The sequence below is a fragment of the Lactuca virosa genome, chromosome 6 (genome assembly GCF_052849685.1).
Source record: "Lactuca virosa cultivar CGN04683 chromosome 6, Lactuca_virosa_CGN04683_v6, whole genome shotgun sequence".
NCBI classification, from domain to species: domain Eukaryota; kingdom Viridiplantae; phylum Streptophyta; class Magnoliopsida; order Asterales; family Asteraceae; genus Lactuca; species Lactuca virosa.
Genome location: NC_136431.1, coordinates 182,720,084 through 182,743,032, shown reverse-complemented (window position 1 = coordinate 182,743,032; position 22,949 = coordinate 182,720,084). Strand labels below are relative to the sequence as shown.

Genomic DNA, 22,949 nt, shown 5'->3' with positions numbered 1-22,949 from the left:
GGGATAAAATTGGTTCAACCACTTCATATTGAAAGGTACATTCGATACATATGCTATGTATAGTTTTTGTTGCTACACGTTCACTACAACAAGATCATTGGCAAGTTATGATGATCAGAAAAAATTATTGCTTTCGTTGCTAATTATGTGTGTGAATCATCATAACCCAACAACATGTGCATGTTTAACATTTCATATTTTATGTTAATTTTATAAATGTTTGATAATTTACAATGGCTTTGTGGAATGGGCGATGTACTATGTAAGGTCCGATTCCCCTTGGTCTTATACAAAGTAAGAGGTAAATATCGTGTATGCATGAGATAGTGATTCTTTCGCTGGAAGAATGAACACAATGCTCCTACATTTGGTTTATCGCACGATAGTTTACAACAATATTTAAAACCTAGGATTCCATGGCATTCCACAGAGACAACTTGATTCCATAGAGAAACGAAAATACAGTCATTTAGCATAGAAAAAAAAAACTATTCCTTTTTTTTTTTTTTTGTGTGTGTATTAGATCACAAAAAAATAAATAAATAAATAAATAGACAAAACAAAATATTAGTTTGCTATTTTAGTGTACTGAAATATCGACACGAAAATATAACTTTATTTTAATTGTTCGAAAATAAAAAGTTCCAAATGAAGCAATTTTTCTTTTCTTTTTCATTATTTTTCAGTTTCAAACCAAAATAATGAGCAGGATTAATCAGATAAGAGCATAAAAGATAACCACTCAAACCAGTCATCGGACCTTCCACCAACGAAAATTCGATGGACCTTCAACCGCCCTGCAACGTTTTCTCTACCTCATATCACTGGAGTCCGTCACTCTTCCGGCAATGCTCCCCGTCTAGAAATACAGTCAGCTACGCCGCGAATAAATATCGCCGTAGTACGACGTCGTCGGAGCTTCAAGTTTCACCCGAAGTACCCCGTTCCCAACGCATTTCTGTAGCGTCGTCTGCTCCGAGACATAAAGTCACCGTTCACGACAGACAACGAGATGTTGTTCACGAATTCTATGTTCCAGAGGTACTTGCTAATTGTAACCTGATAGGACTAATCTTAAATTAATAAATAGCAACCAATTCATCAAATTCGCGATAATCAATGGATACTTCTTTTTTACACTTGTATGTATGCGTCGATTTGAAGAGATATTATTCTTTTTGAATCGTCAAGTAATTTGGGTTTGATTTTGTAATGGAATAGTTTTTGCTCAAATATTTACACCGAAATCTAGGGTTCTTCGATTGTTTTATGGAGATCGACTTATGCGATTTTATGATTTGAATCACTGATGTTATAATGTATTGGTTAAATTTGCAGGATCAATACATATTACACACAGCTGAAGCACAGGACATATCACTTCCATTTGCTTGCAGGCACGGTATTGTTCCATCATTCACATTCCTTTATGTAATGCCATTTATCCATAAGATCATAAGATATCTAGCTTCATAAAATTCGCTTCAAATGCATTGATAACTAGCTCAAAGTTGAAACTTGAAAGCTATCTTCCTGCAGGTTGTTGCACTAGTTGTGCTGTTCGTATAAAATCAGGAGGACTTAGACAGCCTGAAGCATTAGGGATATCAGCAGAACTGAAAGCTAAGGCATGTTGCTTCTCTACTTCTCTTCCACTCCTCCACTCTTCATTTCAAATGTTACATCTTTGTATCTTCATATGATTCAATCTAATCACTTTAAATGCAAATTCATATATCCTTTTACATTTTTTTAGGGTTATGCACTCCTTTGTGTTGGTTTCCCAACTTCTGATGTTGAAGTTGAAACACAAGATGAGGATGAGGTACATTACACTTTGATAGAACAAGTGAACAACTTTCTGTATCTTTTATTTTTCATTAAAATCCAGATTTTTGGCATATAACCTACTTCATCCATGGCTTTTACAGGTATATTGGCTTCAATTTGGACGATATTTTGCACGAGGACCTATTGTAAGTTTATAAATAAATTATACATAAAGTTTTACTCTTTTTACCCATAGTAACAATTTACTTAAATCTTTTACCCCATAATAGTAATGTATTTACATCTTTTACCCCATAAAAGTACATTGACTATATTGGTAGCAAGAGTAAAGTTGGATTTACTTTTATGTTTTTTTGAGGAGCTTCTTACATGTCTCATGGATGATTGTTGCAGGAAAGGGATGACTATGCACTTGAACTAGCCATGGGTGATGAGTAAGCTCCTAATTAAGTTGTAAATTATAAGCAAAAACCATTAGTTAATTTTCTTTTGTTATTCCTATCTTTTTTTAACAAACTTTATATTGTTAGGATATTTGAGAAGCTTTGTACTTATATATATACATGACACATTTGGCCTCTTGATCTTGCATATTCAATAGAATCTTGTTGTAGGGTTAGGTTGCGTTTGTTACATTAAATAGGAACTACAGGTTTTTTTTATGATGAAGATGAGAAGGGTATACATGTCTTTTTCATATACGGGAGATCATACCTAGCTCATGTCCCACGCCTTTTTGCATGGAAAAAATTGCTACTTTTGTCTTATTGACTTTGGTCATAGTCCGGTCCCATGCACACCAAACACATTTCAACTTGTTATGCCATGTGTAACAAGCGGTTTTGATATGTAAGAGTACCTTTAAAAACAAAGAATAGAAGGGAAATATCATGTATCATTTTGCATTTTTTAAATATTTAGGTCTTTAAAAGTATTTTTCATGGAGAAATATAACTCGTGTTTGAAAATGGACATATTAGAAGAAAGTTTTAAAAGACATTTTACATGCATGAGGATATATATGTGGGAAAATGACGCAAGGCCATATTATGTATTTTGACTTTACCATTTTAGTTCCTTAAGTTATTTTCGAGCCTTTTGAGGGAACAAGGTTGGTTTTCACCTGTTTATTTAGTCCCTCTCACCTATTATTGCCAGTTTCATGTCCATATGTCTTTTACTTAATTAAAATAAATAAATTAAATCCATCGTACATCTTTACCTCTTGTCAACGTCTCCCTCCCTTCCCATCTTCAACGACCTTTCGGTCCAAACATAATTGGTAAATGAAATACAAGATCAATATTGATTACAATAATCAAAACCTACAACCGGATAAACCTCTATGTGTACCCAACGCTTTGAATGTTGTACATGTGGTTGAAGAAGATATATGTACCTTGTTTTCTGCTGCTCCGCCACCGTATGTCCTTAATAGTTAAACTCAACCCGCTCACGTATAACTCCCCACTGGTTCGTTTAACCTCAATGATGTTATCGGCGATATGGTCGTCGATGAGTTCTTCTTTGTCTTCCATGAAAGAACCCAACAAGTCGTTATCTTGTTCCTTTGTTTCCCTTCAACACGATATAATTTTGGCTATGATCTTCATGAGTCCTTTCTAGCTTTCACTGATTTGTGAAACAGTATTCTAGGAAGATTAATCGACATTGAATTATACCTTTTTTTCGAGTATGTAATAGCATCTTTTGAGATCATCCCTGTCGAGCACTTCATGGTTTCCCAACAATGAAAGCAATGTGACATTAAATGTAAACCGGAGGTGAAAAGAATATTTCAATTAGAAAACTGAGTATTGGTCGATGTCAAATTGTCATTTATCAATTCCCTGTTTTGAGAATATTTTACTTACTGTTTTCATTTCTTGAAAAGTGTTTGATTAATCTGTTTTTCCATGATTGGAGGGCATCAATGGTGATGGATTTAGTATCGGAAACCATGTGTTTGATTGATTACGACATGAATACTCTAAGAACAAGACGTCTTAACTTGAAATGATAATCACCCTGATGAAAGAAAATCGCTTGTTTTATGATCATTCTTTCTTTACTCGTTGGAAATGCGGGCTTATAGAGATGGGAATTGATTACAAGCACGAGTTTAGCAACCGCATGGCTTTAAATCATGACGCAACGACAGCCTAATATGTGGGTTTTAAAGATTGAACCATACCTACAAGTAAAATTCAAGATTTTGGTTTATTTGATTAGTGAAAATGAAAGAAGTTAACTATAAATCGATGAGGTGGAAGACTATTGAGGTGAAGAAGACATTTGGGTTTTGGGAGTAGAGTTCGACGAGTATATGGCCATCTGAGGTGCCTGGCGGGAGAGGGAGATTTTGACCATTGAGTGGGTGTGTATTTGTGTGTGTGTGTGTGTGTGTGAGAGAGAGAGAGAGAGAGAGGTGAGGAGGGATACGTGGAAAAAAAGTGAAGAGGCGAGGTGTCTTTAATATATTTATTTGAATTAACTAAGAGTTATATGTACATGAAACTGACAATATAGTAGGTAAAATGGGCTAAATAAGTATGTGAAAACTAACCTTGTTCCCTCAAAAGGCTCGAAAATAACTTAAAAGACTTAAAGGGTAAAGTCAAAATATATAATAGGCCGTTGCGTCATTTTCGCTATGTATATAAATTGTTAAGAAATACCTTAGAAATTGTAATTATATTTTTTTTGGGATAACGAGGCCATAACCCTGCAAGATAATGTATTTCTTCGTTAAGATAATTACATTCAAAAATTGTAATTATATTTCAAGCCCGAACTACTTTCTAGGAATTTTGGCTACTCGGAACAAAGATAATGTATTTCTTTATTAATGAAATAAGCCACACCTTTGAGGAAACCAATATGCTCAATTGCAATCCTTCCCTACCATCTGGTGTGTTCAAAACTTGGCCCCTACAACCCTCCTCAAAACATGGCCCCTACAACCCTCCTGTTGCGGACTCGACCTTGTATCTTTGTCTTGTCGGCACTTTGCATTATCTCACATTCACTTCCCTAACTTGACATATGTTGTCCAAACTTATGTACATAATATACACTTTTTTACACATATAATATAATCATATAGAATTCATTAATAATGATATGAATAAGCTTTTACTAGTAATGATCAACCCATTCATACACATAAGGGTTGAACCACCCGGGGGAGGGGGGTTGGTTACACTTTCACACGAAGTTTTTTGTACTAGTGACAATTCAGCCGACACTTGAAGCCGAATATCGAGGGGTGGCAAACACAAACATGTTTTGACACATAACTTGCTTTGTGATCTTCACTCTCTTCTTACCAAAACTACCATTGTATGTTGTGACAATGTTAGTACGGTTTGTGTTCAGTGGCATATCCAAGATGCAAGTTAACAAGGGTCCATTATAAATACAAAAACATACAAAGTATAAAATTATGAAAATTTGGGATATTTTTAGATTTTTTAAACAAAACAAAATGTCAAATATGGGCTTTTCCTGCAAGATGCAAGAGTGGGTGCCAAGGAGGGTTTTTTTTAGTAAAAAAAAGATATTTCAAAGGTGTTTCTAGTAATATATTTTGTGGGAGTCACTTGAAAGCGGGGTCATTGCACCCCACTTCTAACTAGCTGGCTCCCCAACTCTCTGCGTTCCCACCAATCCAATTTAACATAAACAGACAATGCTCATTGACAGGTGCGGCTCAACCAATTTGAGGGCTCTAAGCGACCAAAAATTTGGGGCCCTTTGGCAGAACTATACTTAACTTTATAAATTATACACTCCTCTTTTATCCGGCTTGAGACCGACAATAATAAACTAAAAATTTTATAAATTGCGGAGTTCAAAAAAATTATGTATATTTTTTTATGAATATATTTAAGACATAAAATTAATTTTCCTTTTTGAAGCCTCTGATTCGTATTTTCTTTTTGACATGATTATTAATTATTTGATTAATAATAACAATGAACAATCACCAAGACAACAATTATAAGTACATAAGATATGGATTAAAAATTTAGAATTATACCGCATCTATGATAATGGAAAACTCAAATTTGGAAAACTGAAAACAAATTTCTTCCAACCCGATTCACTGATTGTATATTTGTAATATGTTGTAAGCAATTAACAATTGAATAAAAAAGTAGAAAACTAAAAAGTATTAACCCTAATTAGATTATCACTAAATCAGAATATCACATGATATCATTTATCGTTTTTTAGAGCCTTTAATGGAAAAATAAGAACCGAAAGTGAAAAAATTGCACATATATTATCGTTTTTGCGTCTTAGTGTGTTGTAACAGTGCTCTAACAGCCTTCAATGGACAAGGAAGAAGCCGACAATGGAGCGATACCAAAAAGAACAGAAGGCAGAAGAAGAATCGTAGAATAAATAAGAAGAATCCTAGAATCGTTATTCAGATTTCAGAGTAAAAAAAATGGAGAAGAAGAAGACACGAGGCAAAAGTTTAATCGTCGATGCCACTACTTGTTAATCGCTTGAATGAAGACATAATTTTACGTTTTGAGGCGTGCATCGATTCATCAATTTTTTGTGGAATATGGACTTGGAATTTGGGTTAAATGGGGCCCCTTAAAAGTGAGGCCCTAAGCCCTAACTTTGTTTATTTGAACATAAGGTCGGCCCTGCTCATTGATCATTGAGATAGATATTCATTTCGTCTGTGAAAAAGCACGACAGGTTCTTCATGTTCGTTCTAGTTTACCGTTTGTTGACAACTTCACCTCGAACTCTCAGTATTTCAATTCACATAGTTTCGTTTCAGTTTGAACGTTCGTCATTGACCTCCCGATCATAGTGTGAGCCGCACATGCTGTTAATTAAGGTGTATTTAATGTAGGCTTGCCTATATGTATATATTCTAGTTAGATCCATTTAAATATTTATCAATGTTTTAAAACCCGGTTCGAACCGACCGGTCAAACCGATTTGACCGGGAACCGGAAAAGAGAGCGGTTTAACTAGCACCAACTTTATGTTTATTTTTGGACTGAAACGAACCGGCCAGTTTAAAAAAAAAACCCAGTTCAACCGATTAATTTGAATAAAAACACATTGAAAATAAGCATTTTGTATAACAAACTTTGGTGGTCTTTTCATATTTTTTTAAATATATATCTTTTAAATTAAATAAAAACACATGTAAATATTATAAAGCTTTTTGATGCATTTGTATTCATTTAAATTTATATTTTGTTTCAGTATTAGAATTTATTTTCCTTTTGGTGCATGTGTGTGGTGGTGTATGTATGTATGTGTGCCAAAATAAGAAAAACATGAAAATGATTGCTAGAAAACGGTTTGATCCTGTAAGTCCCCAAAATGCTTGTGTATCAATCAGATCCAATTGATGGTGCGGAAACCCAATCAATTGGATGATGTCAGATCAAATAGAAGAGAATGAGAAGAAGAATAATATGAATCTTGTTTGAATTGATTAGAATGAAGTTCCCTTACAAGATTCACACACAACACACACTTGTTCTTCTCTCTACCGTATACTCTCTACTGTTCATCAATCTATTCCTCACACCCCTCACCCCTATATATACTTGACTGGGCAGCAAACTGGGTTTACGGTCGTAAACGGAGTTTACGGTCGTAAACACCCATTGGGCCGTAAACAGGGTTTACGGTCGTAAACCTGTTTACGGCCGTAAACACTACCTGGCCGTAAACCTGACCGTAAACACATATAATATTACAGAAAATTACAATCAACTAGAAAAGCTAAGTATAAACCATATTTTTGACCCAACAATCTCCCCCTTGGTTTATAGCTTTCTTTTCTTTTCTTAAATTGACTCAACAAGCTCTCCCTAAAAAGTAGCTGGCTTTTCTTGTTAATCTTCATTGGGAGCTTTGGCTTCAGCTTTAATCTTCGATATCTTCATGACTTCAAGATGAACATATGAATCTTCAATGAATGACTCCATCTTGAGTAGTTGGGCTTTTCTTCAGAATTTGGCTTTGAACGTACGTTGGGTGAGGAGGATTTTTGATAAGATTCTTGAAAGATAGCGCTTTCAGCTTGAGAATCTTCAGAGAGAATATCAGAGAGAACTAATCTTCTGGATCACTTCAGCAGGTTCATAGATAGCAGCAGACTGATTGAGGAGGCTTCAATGCAATCCGTCACATAATCTTCAATTTCAGCTTCACCTTGCTTCTGGGGTTGAAAGATTGAATGTCGAAAGAATAATCTTCATTTCTTGCTCCTTCGAATGAGAATTCTTCGATGATCACAGATGAAGCCTTGGCTCAGAAATCTTCGACACAAACTCCATGAGTTTCATCTTCACCTGAATTCACTTTTCAAGACAAAACAAAACTAAAAGAAAAATTTAGCACACAATATTTTTGGATTTTTCATATTTTCTGAAAAAGAAATAAAACATAAATAACACTATTTTTGGATTTTTAATTTTCTGATTTTTGTTTGGTTTTTCAAAATTTTTAATTCTCTCCTAATATTTAAATTAGAAGAAACTATGAACAAATTTAACAAAAATAAAATGATATCTAACTTTAAGAGTGATTTGGGATCAAAGTTTTTAGACAGCCTTTATCCGCTTGTCGGTACCTTTTATCTTCACGTCTTTGTCTGGTCGATCGCCGGTATTGTGGTCCACTTAAACACGAAAAATTATGACAAAATTAGGACATACTATTAACTATGAGACAAAAGTGATCCTTAGTTTCTAGAAACTATTTCTTAAGGACCATTCAGCTGACGACGACCAGGGATATTGTTGTCCACCTAAATTGAGCAGCGAGATCTATAGACAATCTTTGAGTGTTCAATTTTAATTGTACTGGAACATGTTTCCCGCTTCCTGATATGCTCCAGTAATCAAGAACTTCCAGAGTACTCCTTACATCGGGTGAGCAGACAATCATTAAGAGAGAGAATGGATTCAGATTATTATTAATTATAGCTCTTAGAGGGATTGAGAAGTAGAATGGTGCATATACTGTGTACCAGGTCAGATTATGAGTCACGCAAAGGAGACAATATATGGCTAACAGATAGGAAGAGTTTCACAGAAATAATATGCAGAGAAATAGATTTGCATATGTTGCTGTCCAGGTCGGATCTCTTCCAATCACGCAAAGGATGCAACATATGACTGACAGATAGGAAGAGAAAGAAAACGATTTTCTACAGACCTAACTCATCGGAATTTACCAGTCGCCCCATCAATACCGGAATTAAGGACAGAATCCGCACATCGAGGAAAAGTTAATCCACGGTTCCAAGTACGGGTTCATTTAATGTGCCGAGTAGATTCTCATATATATCTCCCTGCTCAACCTATCCAAGCGTCGTGTTGTCAGGCTAAAAGGATCTAACTAGGTCAAGATTTGTTAAGTCTATGAATTCCTTAAGTTCAACTCTGCCTAGTCAAGTCCATTTAGAATCTTTCGTGCCTACCGACGCATCAAACCCAGAGCATAGACAATTCAATTTTGGGTACATTACGCAGACTCAGATTGCCTGTTATCACTTGATAATATCACTTCCCAAAACATCTCACTCAAACTCATTTCATTAACCAACATATTTTTTTTTGATTTTTTGATTTTCTAATGTTTTTGGATTTTTTTAAACTTTTCTAATTTTTGTTTTGTTTTTATTTCTCCCCCTAAATTTGTGCATAGAAGAGAAACGAAAGAAAATGCGCAAATTTAAACTATCCTAAAACAAAAAAATTAGTCTTTAAAGCGAATCAGCTTACGAAAAACTCAGGAGTATAGAGAAGAAAACTCAAACCATAAGTCACCGATTGAATTTGCATCCAGAAGGTCTGAGAACAGCACGCGTAGTCTCAGAACAGATCCAAAAATTCTCCATGTCATTAAGCACTAACCCCATTTGTGATCCCTTCCTTTCTTCCCTTCCCGCAAAGGACACATACTCTCAAACAAAGATCTGAATGTTGTACAGTTGAGAGATGTCCCCTATCATGTGCCTGGAACAGCCACTACCAACAAACCGAAGTCTGATGATATGCCTCCATAGCTACTCCGACACAGAGCGGGATTAGTTGGTCTTTGGAACCCAGTCCATTTTGAAACTGGGTCGACCTTTGTCATCCTTGCATGGTACTCTCTCCCATGCCATATCCTGTTTATCACAAACAGAAGATGAAGAAATATTAGAGTCATTAGTTGATTTAGGAGAGTGAGCCTTTGGAACCCATTTGTAGTTGGGTTTAACCCATTTCTTTTTCGATCTGATGGGTGGCTCAGTACTTGCTTTTGATCTTGATGTCGGCCGTTGAGATGACTTTGATTTTGGCTTCACGGGAGCATCTCTTGGATTGGGCTTCTTGGCCGACATTCCCTTCTTGTCCTTGGGATTCAGATTCTTGGCCTTGTAGGTTTGATTCTTGGCCTTCTGCGCGTTCCAGTCATCATGGTCTGAACGTGACCTTGAGGGTTTTCTTTTGAAGTATCTCCCTCTTGGCGCGTTCTGCCAGCCTTGTGCATAGTAAGGAACGTATGCGCGATTAGGACAATTTTTGGCAATATGTCCAGGTGTTCCACAGTGAAAACATGTCTTTTTCTTCACTGTGAAGTTGTTTCTTCCTGCCCCTGGTGGCGTATCCTTGCCTTGTCTCGTATTGCTCCCACATGCACAATTATAACAGGCACTCTGTTTCACTGGAATTGGTGGCCTGTATTTCTCAACGGCAGGTTTGTTAGGAGTAACAGAATTCGAAGCAACAGATTCTGAGTTCAAGGAGTCATTGGTTTGTTCAGTAGTGTTCTCCTTGTTCGCATCTTCTGCTACATTACCTGCACATGTAACAGAAACATCAGGAGCATCAGGATTATCAAACAAGTCATCAGTCTTTGACATAGTCTCATTATCAGACACAATCTTTTCATCCTTTTCCTTTCCCTTGCTTACTAACGAATCTGCATTGGAAGTAGAAACATAAGAATCTTCAACTTAAATACCTCCTGAAACAAATCCAGATGGCTTGCCATAAACCATGAATGGTTCATTGGCAATCTCCTCCTTGGACAAAGGTTGAAACTGATATGAATGGTTGAAAGAAGGAGGCACTTTGTCATACCCTAGACCCTTTGACTGATTATGCTTAAATTGCATGCAATGGTCTATCATGTTGGCAACTAATTCACTTGATACATCAAATTTTCTAAAATCAAAATCAGCAGTCTCAAATTTGCTCCTTAATGTGTCAAGTTCAGCAATTAATTCAGCGTTCTGTCTCTTTATGTAGTCATAATTCTCACATTTATTACTGTAGTCTTCCTGAAGTCTTCTAAAGTCCTTTATCTTTGTTTCTAATTGGGCCTTTAGGGGTTTCTGTCCTTTTCTAAGTTGGTAACCCTCATACCTAAGGTCCTCTACTTCACTACGTAGGGTTTCAATTTTCTCAATGAGAGATTTAACATAATCACTGCAAGCTTGAGAGCATGAAGCTTCATTGACCGGGATATTTGTAGAACTCATTTTATTTCCACACTTCAAAGCATCAAAGTCAAAATTTAAGGTTAAAAGTTAAAAATAATAAAATAATCAAAAGTTAATAATTTTTTAATTTTTTTTATTATTATTTAATTTTTTATTTTTATTATTATTTTTATTATTATTTTTTATTTTTTATTTTTTTTAATTTTTAATTGAAAGAGAGGTTTTAAAAATAAAAGTAATTGAATTTTGGGTTAAAAGTGTCAAATTTTGAAAGTTGAACCGAGAATAACGGGTTATAATTTAAATTTCGAAGGAAAGACATAAATAGTCTGTTAGCCGAGTTGGATAAGGCGCTGAATTGTTGAGCTGGAGGTCGCGGGTTCAATCCCCTGCACCCTCAAAATCGCGTCCCCCTTTTTTTAATTAAGATGCTTTGCGAGGCTGCTGCTTGCGAGGCCGTAAACCGAAGACCGCAAACTCGGACCGGCCGTAAACTCCGAGGCCGCAAGCTCGGACCGTGAACCTCGGGCCGTGAACTCCGAAACCCTAGCCGCCGGCCGCAAACTCCGCCACACCCTCGCAGGTTTCGACCAAAAACACCGATTTTTCGACTTTGAAGCTCCAAAACTTGATCAAAAACCATTTTTTATGAAAAACACGAAGAACAAACCCCCCTTATTTTTCATAGATCTATCCAAAAACGCAAGAATATTTCGAAAATAAGATCAAATAATGCTCCAAATCTGACAAAATTGACTGATACAACCAAGCTCTGATACCAATTGTAACTCCCCAAAATGCTTGTGTATCAATCAGATCCAATTGATGGTGCGGAAACCCAATCAATTGGATGATGCCAGATCAAATAGAAGAGAAGGAGAAGAAGAATAATATGAATCTTGTTTGAATTGATTAGAATGGAGTTCCCTTACAAGATTCACACACAACACACACTTGTTCTTCTCTCTACCGTACACTCTCTACTGTTCATCAATCTATTCCTCACACCCCTCACCCCTATATATACTTGACTGGGCAGCAAACTGGGTTTACGGCCGTAAACGGAGTTTACGGTCGTAAACACCCATTGGGCCGTAAACAGGGTTTACGGTCGTAAACATGTTTACAGCCGTAAACACTACCTGGCCGTAAACCTGACCGTAAACACATATAATATTACAGAAAATTACAATCAACTAGAAAAGCAAAGTATAAACCATATTTTTGATCCAACAGATCCGGCGGTCGAACTGGAAACAGGAAACACGTCATCATACGAGTTCTATTAAAAAATTGGTTTTTAAAACATTAGTATTTTATCATTGAAAAATAAACGTTCTTCACTCTAACATTGAAAAAAAATACCGACACCGGTTAGACTTTTTTTTTCCCTGGCTAGCGGAATCATATTCAAATTATAGATGCTATTATTTATGTCGTTTTCATCATCATAAATTCGTTATCCAGACTTTTTTTTATTAAGATAGCAGACTTATTCTATGGTTATCTGTTTATTCGGGAATAGTTATACTAATCGTATATGTTACATATAATGAGGCAAACAATTTCACATAACACCTAGAAAACATGCATCTAGAGTTAAAATAGTTGTCGATTGGTCTGTTACTTTTGTTTATCTTCTTCTTATTATTAGGAAAACAGATTATTTGGTGAGTTTACATAGGAAACATATTGTTTAAATAATAAATCGTTTGTATCAAGAGGGGTAATATTCCTACTTCATGCATTTTATCATCAAGTGAAAAAAGTAAACTTTATTCTAAAAAAGGAAAGGTCCCATGATTCACGATGCTTTGATTCAACTTTTCACTGGATGCTTATCTGTTTTTGTCTGAATAGTCATTTTCTACTTTATAGGATTCTACTTTAATGTAAACCATATATTTTTCAAACATGAATCCTTTCAAGTTTGAAGTTTGAAACATTGACTAAACTCAGAAATTGAGTTTAATTTGATTCCCTTTTATACTTTTTGATGTTTTTTAAAAATATAAATAGGGATAATGACTTGAAAGGGTAACGAACTTTCAACTTTATTCACATTTAGTCACTAAACTTTTTTTCGTTATCTATTTGCCATTGAACTATTGAAACTGTTCACATTTTACCTTTATGACCGGCTGTTACCGGTCATAAGGGTAAAATGTGAACAGTTTCAATAGTTTAGTGGCAAATAGATAACGAAAAAAAGTTTAGTGACTAAATGTGAACAAAATCGAAAGTTCGTTTCCCTCTAAAAAGTTCAATGACTAAATGTGAACAAACTTTCTCTTGTATTATGTTTTAGCAAATTATTTATTTTTGTTAAATTGTAGCAACATTTGTTGATGAAGAAATCTATGAAATAAAAAAAAACAAAACCCTGAAAATATATTTAAAAAAAAACAAAAAATCGAAACCGAAATAAAAAACCAATGGTTTGACATTTTCCAAAATAAAAAAGCAAAATTTCCAATCTGATTTTGGTTTTACAAAAAAAATGAATCATTCTCACTGATGTGAATTATGACCATTTGTTTGGCATGCGGAATTAAAGAACACACAAAGAACACAGTGATTTGGGTGTTTAAGAGATGCATTCGATTATGAAAGGTGTTTACAAAAAAGGATCTAGATCTAAATCCACATAATTAACACACACTAACACTCTCAATTTTACATCTCTCAAGCACACCTCTACATGTGGTATGAACCCACCTTATATAGATGTGTTTACATGTCTCTCTCTCTAACTCTCATGTCATAAAGGGGAAGTTTTGGATAGAAAATTCTGAATTGAGCGCTTTCTCATTCCCTTTTTGGTTTTATAATCATTTGTCGATTATAAAAAGGGGGAGGGATTTAGATATAGAAATCTGAAAGTTGAATTTTTGTAAAACCAAAATCAGATTGGAAAATTGTGATTTTTTATTTTGGAAAATACCAAACCATTGGTTTTTATTTCGGTTTCGGTTTTTCGTTTTTTTTAATATATTTTTCGGGGTTTTGTTTTTTTTTTTTATTTCATAGATTTCTTCATCAACAAATGTTGCTACAATTTAACAAAAATAAATAATTTGTTAAAACATAATACAAGAGGAAGTTTGTTCACATTTAGTCATTGAACTTTTTAGAAGGAAACAAACTTTCGATTTTGTTCACATTTAGTCACTAAACTTTTTTTCGTTATCTATTTGCCACTAAACTATTGAAACTGTTCACATTTTACCCTTATGACCGGTAACAGCCGGTCATATGGGTAAAATGTGAACAGTTTCAATAGTTCAATGGCAAATAGATAACGAAAAAAAGTTTAGTGACTAAATGTGAACAAAGTCGAAAGTTCGTTACCCTTTCAAGTCATTATCCCATCTAAATATTATACTGATGAAAAAAATCAAGTTTTGTTTTAGGGACTAAAGCTTTATATGAATTTATATTTATCATCAAATACAAATTATATATGATGAATAATTATGTTGAATACAAAGATAGACACAAAAGAGAACTCGAGAAAGATCGTTAAGAATAGTGTAGAAGCTTTAAAAGAAATATGAAGACAAAAAAATACGAATATAAAATCTTTAAGTTGCAAGACGTTTTCAACTATTAAAAAAAAACAAAAATATTCACGAAAAACAAGACAAAATCACCCAATCCGAACTTCTTACCATTTTATTTGTGGTTTGGAAGCAATATACATTTAGATATATATACAAATTCTTTCGAAGTTAATTTATTCAACATTAACAATAAAACAACGGTTATTAATAATAACGTTAATCTCTCGTACGAGAAATTTTATAACTCTATAGGTGTAACGTCATAGCAAAGTTTTAGGTGACGAGCTTCTGTTCTACAGTGCTTGTTGAAGCCTGTGTTTATGACAACAATAGATCAAAACTATACGTTACTGTTTGGTTAATATTGAGATTGTAGTATCAACAACCTCAATATTAACAAAGACAAGTTGCAAACTTAAATGGTAACAACATACTACATTATTGTTCATATAAGTTTGCAACTTCAACTACGTTAAATATTGTTAAGAAATAGAAAAGTTAAGATTCTTGCTTACCCCAATAGATGTAATGAATTGGCAAACCGCACATTTCACGGATCGTGCACCATACGGGTACATCAATAGCATCTTACAATTCCCGCAATTGACATGTGCTACTTGATTTCCTGAAATGTTGTTAACCATTTTTTTAAACGTTTTAAGAACTTCTTTTAATGACCGTTAAGTAGGGGGGGGGGGGGTATCGATACCTTCTAATGCCAAATTAATGGTGTGACAACACGAACATTGTACACTTGCAGCCCCACGAATGTACATGAGTAAAGTGTGGCAACCTCCGCATACCAATTGTGCCATTTCGGTACCTACATAAATATAGGGATTAACCGACTATAAAAAGACAAACCTAGATAACAAAAATGTTGGGTATCGATATGAATTTTTGAATTTTATACATTTTCTATCTAGTTTTCATTGTAAATTTAAGGTATTAAGTTCATGTCTAGTCATCCTACTTCTTATTTTGAGGACATTGCGATTTATGTTTCCCGTGTTAGTCGTGGGACCGGTTGGTGAAGACATCAGGGTTGCATATACATTTTTAAAATGCTAAAAGCCAATCACATGACCAATATAGAGAGATAAATTGCAGTGTCCCAGGAAAAAAAATGTGTTGTATATACTTGAAGCTAAACATATTCAGCATCCCTAGTAGTGACAAATATTATAAATTTGTCATAATGTATAGAAGACATAATCTTATACTAGGGGAAATCTATTAAAGAACAATAAAAAAGTATAAATTAAGTGGCTAACAAACTACTTAACATGTTCAAACACCACCATTGGTTTTTTAAAAATATTTTCAGAATGTAAGCAATTGAACAACGTTTTGTTAACGAAATACCTTATTTGAATGATATTTTATGAAGAAAAAGATGTTCAAGTAGAATACTTTCTTATAATATCCTTTAAAAAAATTGTGTTTTGTGAAAAAATATATAGTTCGTTATTCATATATGACATTAACCAGATAAAAATTTCATTTATAAAAAAATATACAGAAAACTTCCAACTTTTTTATGCATACCAGGAAGAGGAACAGCAGTGACAGAATTGCAAACAGCACAACAAACTGAAGTTGCTCCAATTGGATAAAGAAGAAGATTTCGACATCCAGAACACACAAGTTGGCTTTCAGAACCTGTTCATAAAAAAACATTGTGCTCTTTTTTACTATCTTTGACTTTTCAGATTCAACCAAACTTGATTTCAGTTACAAAATCCATACAACTTTTTTCTAGTTTTGAAAAAAGAAAACCCATATATAATTTGAAACTGAGAAAATTTTATTTAGAACCATGAAAACACAAATCTTGATTTATAATTTGATAGTACTGAGTATGACTTTGACTTTTCAAGATCAAAAGTTGAATCAAGTTCAGTTTATAACAAGAAATGTAGAATCTTTATACAATAGCTTTTCTTGAACTAGTCAACTTTATACATCAAGACCAACAGATTTTTTGGCAAGATTAAACTTGTTGATATTTTTATGTCCTTGAAAATCAATAAAAAGAAGTGAGTTATAAAAATCAAGATGAAAATAAAGCTATCGTACCAGTTGCAGGTGGTGTAAAGGGTACATGAGGAGTTGGATATGGGGCTAAAGGAACTGGCATTGTGAATCTCATGAATAAAAAGTCAAACTCAAATTTCTACTTCAAGTTCTCAATAGTCAAAGATTACTACTTTGGAAACATGGAGTCCAACCTTTTCACTTCCATTCTCAACATCTACCTGTGAAATTCAAGAAACAAATCATGGAGATTGTAAAGTGTTATAATAATGCATAAAGTAGTGAAATTTGAAACACCCACATGAAGATTTGTGTTTAAGAAGCCATTGTAGAGTAATTTAGTGGCATATCTTTATGATATGAAATGGACTTCAATTATTCTTGGAGTAGGGCAAGCACATACTTTGGTAGTTTTTGAGGGGGCATCACCTTTGTTATTAGGCTATCAACTTGCATTCATTCCCACGCGTCGACTTCCAATTAAATACAAAAATGATTTAACTTTTAAAACAAATATTTTTTTATATAAATTATCCAAAAATTAATGTTTTATTTGGTTTAACATAAAAGAATTACAATATGCTATAATTGATGTTTCCCTTGATATGTGTTTTATAGAAAATTAAAACAAAGACATTCCAAAGCCACACGTTCTTCTTAAGCCAACATTGAGTGGGTACTTTTTGTCCACGTAGTATGACAATGAAATTTGCCAATACACACCTCTTTATTGTGAAAAATGCACAATTGGTCCCTAACATTTGGGATATAAATACCATACTTGTGCAATTTCTTTTTGAAGAGCATGATACTAAAGTTGAAGTCTATATGGTATGATTGGAACTTTGGTCGACTGTATATTTATACATCTAATATGAAAATGCTAACACCATTTGTTGACTGACATCAACTGTCTCATATATATATTTTTAAATGATAAAACTGTAATACACGTTTTTAGTAGTTTACAAGAAGATTTATATATATACTTTCTGTAGTTTCCGATTAGCTCCAAGTTTTTGTTTGTTTAAATTATATCAATTATATCTCAGAGTAGCTATATCATATGTCAACTAACAATTTAAAAATGGATTCTGATAAAAACATTGGTCTTGTTGCTCTTTATGTTTTCATGGCCCAACATTCGATATGTAACATATAGTGATATAAAAATCATTGATGTATTGTGAATGAATTTTTCTAAAATAACTAAGAAGTTTTGACCTTGGGACTATTCTTTTGTGGTTAATTATTGACTTATTGTGAATGAATTTTTCTAAAATAAGTAAAAAGTTTTGACCTTGGGACTATTCTTTTGTAGTTAGTTGACTTATAGTGACATTCAAATTGTAATAATGGTATAGTTTCCCCAAAGTTTAGGGTGTAATGTGCAATTTGGAATCGAAATTTACCCTTTGACTCAATGAAAAAAAGCCGTTGCCCCATATTGGGGAAGTTTACTTTTGTCTTATTATAAGAAAAACCTTGGCCACAAATTTATTGCTACTTTTGGTAAATTTTACTAAACTTTTTTTAACAGGCCGACTTTTGACGGCGCAGTTGGGATTGTTTGTTACTTTATGTGGTGGTATTAAAATAGAGTTTAGAAAAAATTGTTTGTTAAAAGTCACATTGTGCTAATAAGTTTTTTCATATGCGCTAATAAGTTTTGTATCAAAATTTTATTTAGTTTGATGATATACAATCAAATATAAAGATTATTGTGATGATATGATTTTTAAAAATATTTATATAAAATAATCAAACATAATATTTACTAAATAAAAATAAATAAAATTGTTAATTTAATGAACAACATGTTCATTTTGTTAAATTTTCGAAAACGTTGATTATTTTGCTGGTTAGCTTCAGTAAATATGGTAATTTTAATGATTAACTTTATAATATATTAATATTTGGTTATAGACAATGTAACACAAAAAAATATTTATATGAAATTTACCAAATGGTTTTGAAATTATGTAAAACATACTTGCATTGTTTATAATATCATTCATAATATTCTTATAATAAGAAACATGTTGAAAAAAAATTAAACAAATCTATGTTTAGTAATATAACTTAAAGTAATATGAGAAGTAGTTTGAAGATGAGGGTCCAGTGTTGTATTGCGTGTGCGGCACACGCGTAACAGTTTTTAAGTCATAAGTCTTCTAAAAGACAAACAACTGCGAAAGAACAAATGTTGTGCATGTGCTGAGCACCGCAGCCAGAATTAGTCAAAATGATTTTTCTTAAAAAAACAAACAACCCTAAATGATATAGGGACAGGGTTATGAGTAAGAGCGATAAAAGACTTTTTTTTTTACTTTATAAACAATCACAATAAAAAATGGTTCAAATAAATGAACAGAGAACATGTGAGAGAGATAGATAGGGGAGGATTAAGGTTATGAGATATAGTAAAAAGTTGTCCAAATAAGAAGGGAGAGTTCGAACATGAGTGTAACATCTCAAAAATTCAAATAAAATTTTCATTTGTAAATTCATTTCAACCATACAACAGTTATTCATAATCTTAATTTTATCAACTCCTAAAATCACACTCTACATTTTAACATATGATTCTTACATCTTGTACCTTGCGTCCGCTTTTCATTCACACATCAAATGACAACCATATCTCGTCTTCATAAGATCATTAACACAATACCTCATGGTTACTGTTTATCGATTTTAATGTTCACATATTATTCATCTCGTCTTCATGACATTATCCATTTGTCTTACTGGCCAAGGTATCGAATTTCGTTCACGCAATTGAGACGATGCAAGATCAAATTGAAGCAAAAGAAGATCAAACAAAAAATTATAGTAATGGAAATGTTGGCAAAATCAAACAAAAATATATTGAATTATTGGTTTTTTACTTTATTGAATTGTTTCTTTTAATCGATGGTTTGTGAATTTTATGTTTATGAAGTTGATATGTATATGATTTTCTTTTAAAATTTTAGGTGTGGCCTTTTGAATTAAACATGTTTGATTTGTTTCGATTTAATTTTTGTTTGAATAAAGTTGGATTTATTTATGAATACATTTATGAATTTAGTCATATTCATTATAATTGTACGAATATCAATATATAAATTAAACTATATAAATATAATTTTATTGATATATGAATAGATTTGTAAAATTTTATATATAAAGAGAACCGTATAATTCATTTATGAATATACATTTAATTTTGGTCGGACATATTACTATAAAATTTCTTAAAAATTCAAATAGACAAAACAACAAATTCATATGAAAATCACTTGTGTTAATTATTTCCAGGTTAAATTTGTTCTTCTTTTTTTATATCATACATGATGTAAATGAATCAGACGGCTTCCATTTTGTCATTATATTCACGATGAGAAATTAAATATCCTCCAACCATATCAAATGTAGATATGTGTCACATTTAATAACACATTTAACGAAAATGATAATATTTTAGTTCATTTGTCACAATTTAATATGAGTAGAATGATAGTAGAAATAAAATATAAAAGAATTTTTAATTTCTCATTCATGATTTATATATGATTTATATAGGTATACATAAAAATGGTCAAAATAGAATAAATAATGGTATGATTTATGCTAGACTATTAATATATATGGCCCTAGAATCTGAAAATGACCATGATAGAGTAATTTACACTCTAAGGGGGGCAAATAGCACGTGAACCAAAGGTCACTTTGCTTTAGGTGGACATAGATAGATCAACACATTTTGCTTTAATACAATTATACAAAGACATAAATAACATCATTACCTCTTCTGCTCTTCATGGATGTATCAAAGGCATTTAACACATATTATGTGCATATAGTCAAATATATGAAACTATGAAATCTTTTCCAAATGTTGCTAGTAAGTTTGTAAACATCTTACAAGATGATTTTCTACGAAGTAAAATGAAAATTTGAATTTATACTTAATACCACAAATGTACAATCAAAAGCAGGTAACTAGCCCATGAAATTTATGAAAATGAAAGGCAAAAAAAAGATAGGACCAAAAGGAAAATGCATTGGAAGTTAGAAAGCAACCAAGCATGGACCACACGTGCCATCATCATTTTATTTAGGTATATTCGTCCGAATAACATTTTTCTCAATGATTTTAGGAAATAAGTAATAACCTTATATTTTAACTTTATGTACACAACCATCTATCTTAAAATTGTATTTTTTGAATACTCTCTCTCTCTCTCTCTCCTTTTTTTTTTTTTTTTTCATTTTTTAATGAAGAAATTTGATTTGTTTTCTCCGCTAACCTCTCTACTACGTAATTTTAATGTAAATCTAACATGAAAACTAGTTTGAAACAAAAGCACAAGTTCGAAATTTATAAATTAGTTTCGAACTCAACTCAAAAAACATGAAGAATAAGTTCGAAAATCATGAACAAGTTTAGAATTTTCAAACTGGACATGAACTTGCGAACTATACATGGATTTTTGAAACGCCCAAAAAAAAAGTTTGGAATTTCGAACTACATATTCTGAATAATTAATTTTTGAACTTATTTTTTGTCAAAGAAGTAATTCAATAATCGTAACTTTTCAAATTTTTTGGATATATGATAGCTTTTGGAAAAAAAAAAAAATTGTGGTTAATATGTAATATCTCTTTATGAGATTTGGTTTTTTAGGCGGATATCCATTTTATTTATTTGTGAGATATTCATCCCCAATAACCGCAATGAGAAACGAAGTATTACATATTAACTTTATAAACCGAAAATCCTGAAAAAAGCCATCGTGTTCGAAAATCGGACATTTTTTAATATGAAATCTAATTTTCAGACACCTTTTTTTTTTTTTTTTTTTTTGACATTCTCATGGTGGAAGATATTTTGAAACCGTTCTTTCTTTGCTTCTAAGGATGAAAATATTTTGTATTGCAAATAGATCGGCTGTCAGGACTGAGTCTAGTGGTAATTATTCGATGTGTAATCGTTCGTAGTCAATCAGAAATGGGTCCGATGTTGAAAACAATCAAGTGGAAGTGAGTCATAACTTACCTTCAAAGTACAATATAAAAGGATAAGCTACATCTAAGGAAATAGTTGGATGCAGTAAATATGCATGGTTATTGTTGCTCAAAAATTCTAATCCATAACTACATGGCGAGCCTTTGGGCCAAAATCCAAAATAATATGATGATAAGGCTTATATAGATAATAGTTTTGTAAATGTTTGTTAAATGTGATGAGTAATTGGTATAATTTTAGGAATAATAACAAGGCTTTTTTAGAGTTGCCCGAAAGAGCTAAAATAACTAGAAAATGTTTTATGAGAGTGAGGAAATAGTTTATTAATTTATTTTAGGTTGATAAATTAATAAGAAACAAGTTAGAACTAATTTGGAATTAAATTGAATTAATTAGAATTAATCAGGATTTATTTAAAGGTACGTGGATTGAATGTTAATTATTCAGTAGTTGAGCAAAAGGAACATTCTGGAATCCCCAAGGGAGTGGACGGTTTTGGAGAGGCTTTAGAAGTCTTCTGGAAATCGGCCTGGTAGCTAATAAGGTAAGAATTTGAATTAGGATTAATTTTGATTATTTAATTAATTCAAATCAGTTTTATCTGCGAGTTACCTCAACTATATGAAGACCTCTCCGGCCTTCAGAAATCCAATCCTAGACACTTGCAAGGTTGGGAATTCGATTATTGTAATCCCTCTTATCTCTCCTTAATTTTATAAGGTTTAGACTTTTGGGTGTGATTCATTAGAGGCACTCTACTTCGGGTGCTAGATCTTCCAAGAGCAACAAGCAGTTCGAGATCTAAAAGTGGTCAAGAGCAAATTCGGTTTTTCTTAAGGGTCAGTAATCCTATCCCTCTTGTAGCATTAATCTTGTAGTTTTGAAAGTAGGTTTCTATAACAGTAAAACCTGAATCTAGGGTGCATGTACATTTAGGGTTATTACTAATCATTTGTGTTGCCAAAAATTTGTATATAGATGCATAGAAAACCCCTCAAATAGTTGAGACACACATTTATTTGGGGTATGACTACCCTATTATGCAAATCATATTTTT

The 22,949-nt window shown here is 32.8% G+C and overlaps 2 protein-coding genes and 1 pseudogene across 2 annotated transcripts; 1 reads left to right on the top strand and 2 right to left on the bottom strand.

Moving 5' to 3' along the window:
* Positions 1–680: 680 nt before the first annotated feature.
* On the top strand, positions 681–2,369 carry FDC2 (2Fe-2S ferredoxin-like superfamily protein). The gene is made up of 6 exons (XM_079054492.1): positions 681–1,041; positions 1,339–1,402; positions 1,540–1,628; positions 1,757–1,825; positions 1,932–1,976; positions 2,185–2,369. Exons 1-6 carry the CDS (start codon positions 781–783, stop codon positions 2,227–2,229), a joined length of 573 nt encoding a protein of 190 aa, XP_078910618.1. The 5' UTR covers positions 681–780; the 3' UTR covers positions 2,230–2,369.
* Positions 2,370–3,134: 765 nt separating this feature from the next.
* On the bottom strand, positions 3,135–10,834 carry LOC145122140 (abscisic acid 8'-hydroxylase 1-like; annotated as a pseudogene).
* A 4,093-nt stretch (positions 10,835–14,927) lies between these two features.
* LOC145121057 (protein LOL1-like) lies at positions 14,928–17,337 on the bottom strand. Its single transcript, XM_079056842.1, has 6 exons — positions 17,180–17,337; positions 16,921–17,099; positions 16,390–16,503; positions 15,551–15,664; positions 15,357–15,466; positions 14,928–15,153 (listed from the first exon to the last, which is right to left on the bottom strand). Exons 2-6 carry the CDS (start codon positions 16,991–16,993, stop codon positions 15,115–15,117), a joined length of 450 nt encoding a protein of 149 aa, XP_078912968.1. The 5' UTR covers positions 16,994–17,099; positions 17,180–17,337; the 3' UTR covers positions 14,928–15,114.
* Positions 17,338–22,949: the final 5,612 nt, after the last annotated feature.

What these genes read in the sequence shown, in the direction of transcription:
- FDC2 (XM_079054492.1), top strand. Translation starts at nt 781, where the DNA reads ATGGACCTTCAACCGCCCTGCAACGTTTTCTCTACCTCATATCACTGG. An exon ending in ACGAATTCTATGTTCCAGAG is followed by an intron (nt 1,042 to 1,338) that starts GTACTTGCTAAT and finishes TTAAATTTGCAG; the next exon opens with GATCAATACATATTACACAC. An exon ending in CAGCAGAACTGAAAGCTAAG is followed by an intron (nt 1,629 to 1,756) that starts GCATGTTGCTTC and finishes ACATTTTTTTAG; the next exon opens with GGTTATGCACTCCTTTGTGT.
- LOC145121057 (XM_079056842.1), bottom strand. Translation starts at nt 16,993, where the DNA reads ATGAGATTCACAATGCCAGTTCCTTTAGCCCCATATCCAACTCCTCAT. An exon ending in CACTGCTGTTCCTCTTCCTG is followed by an intron (nt 15,665 to 16,389) that starts GTATGCATAAAA and finishes ATATTTATGTAG; the next exon opens with GTACCGAAATGGCACAATTG. An exon ending in AATTCATTACATCTATTGGG is followed by an intron (nt 15,154 to 15,356) that starts GTAAGCAAGAAT and finishes TCATAAACACAG; the next exon opens with GCTTCAACAAGCACTGTAGA.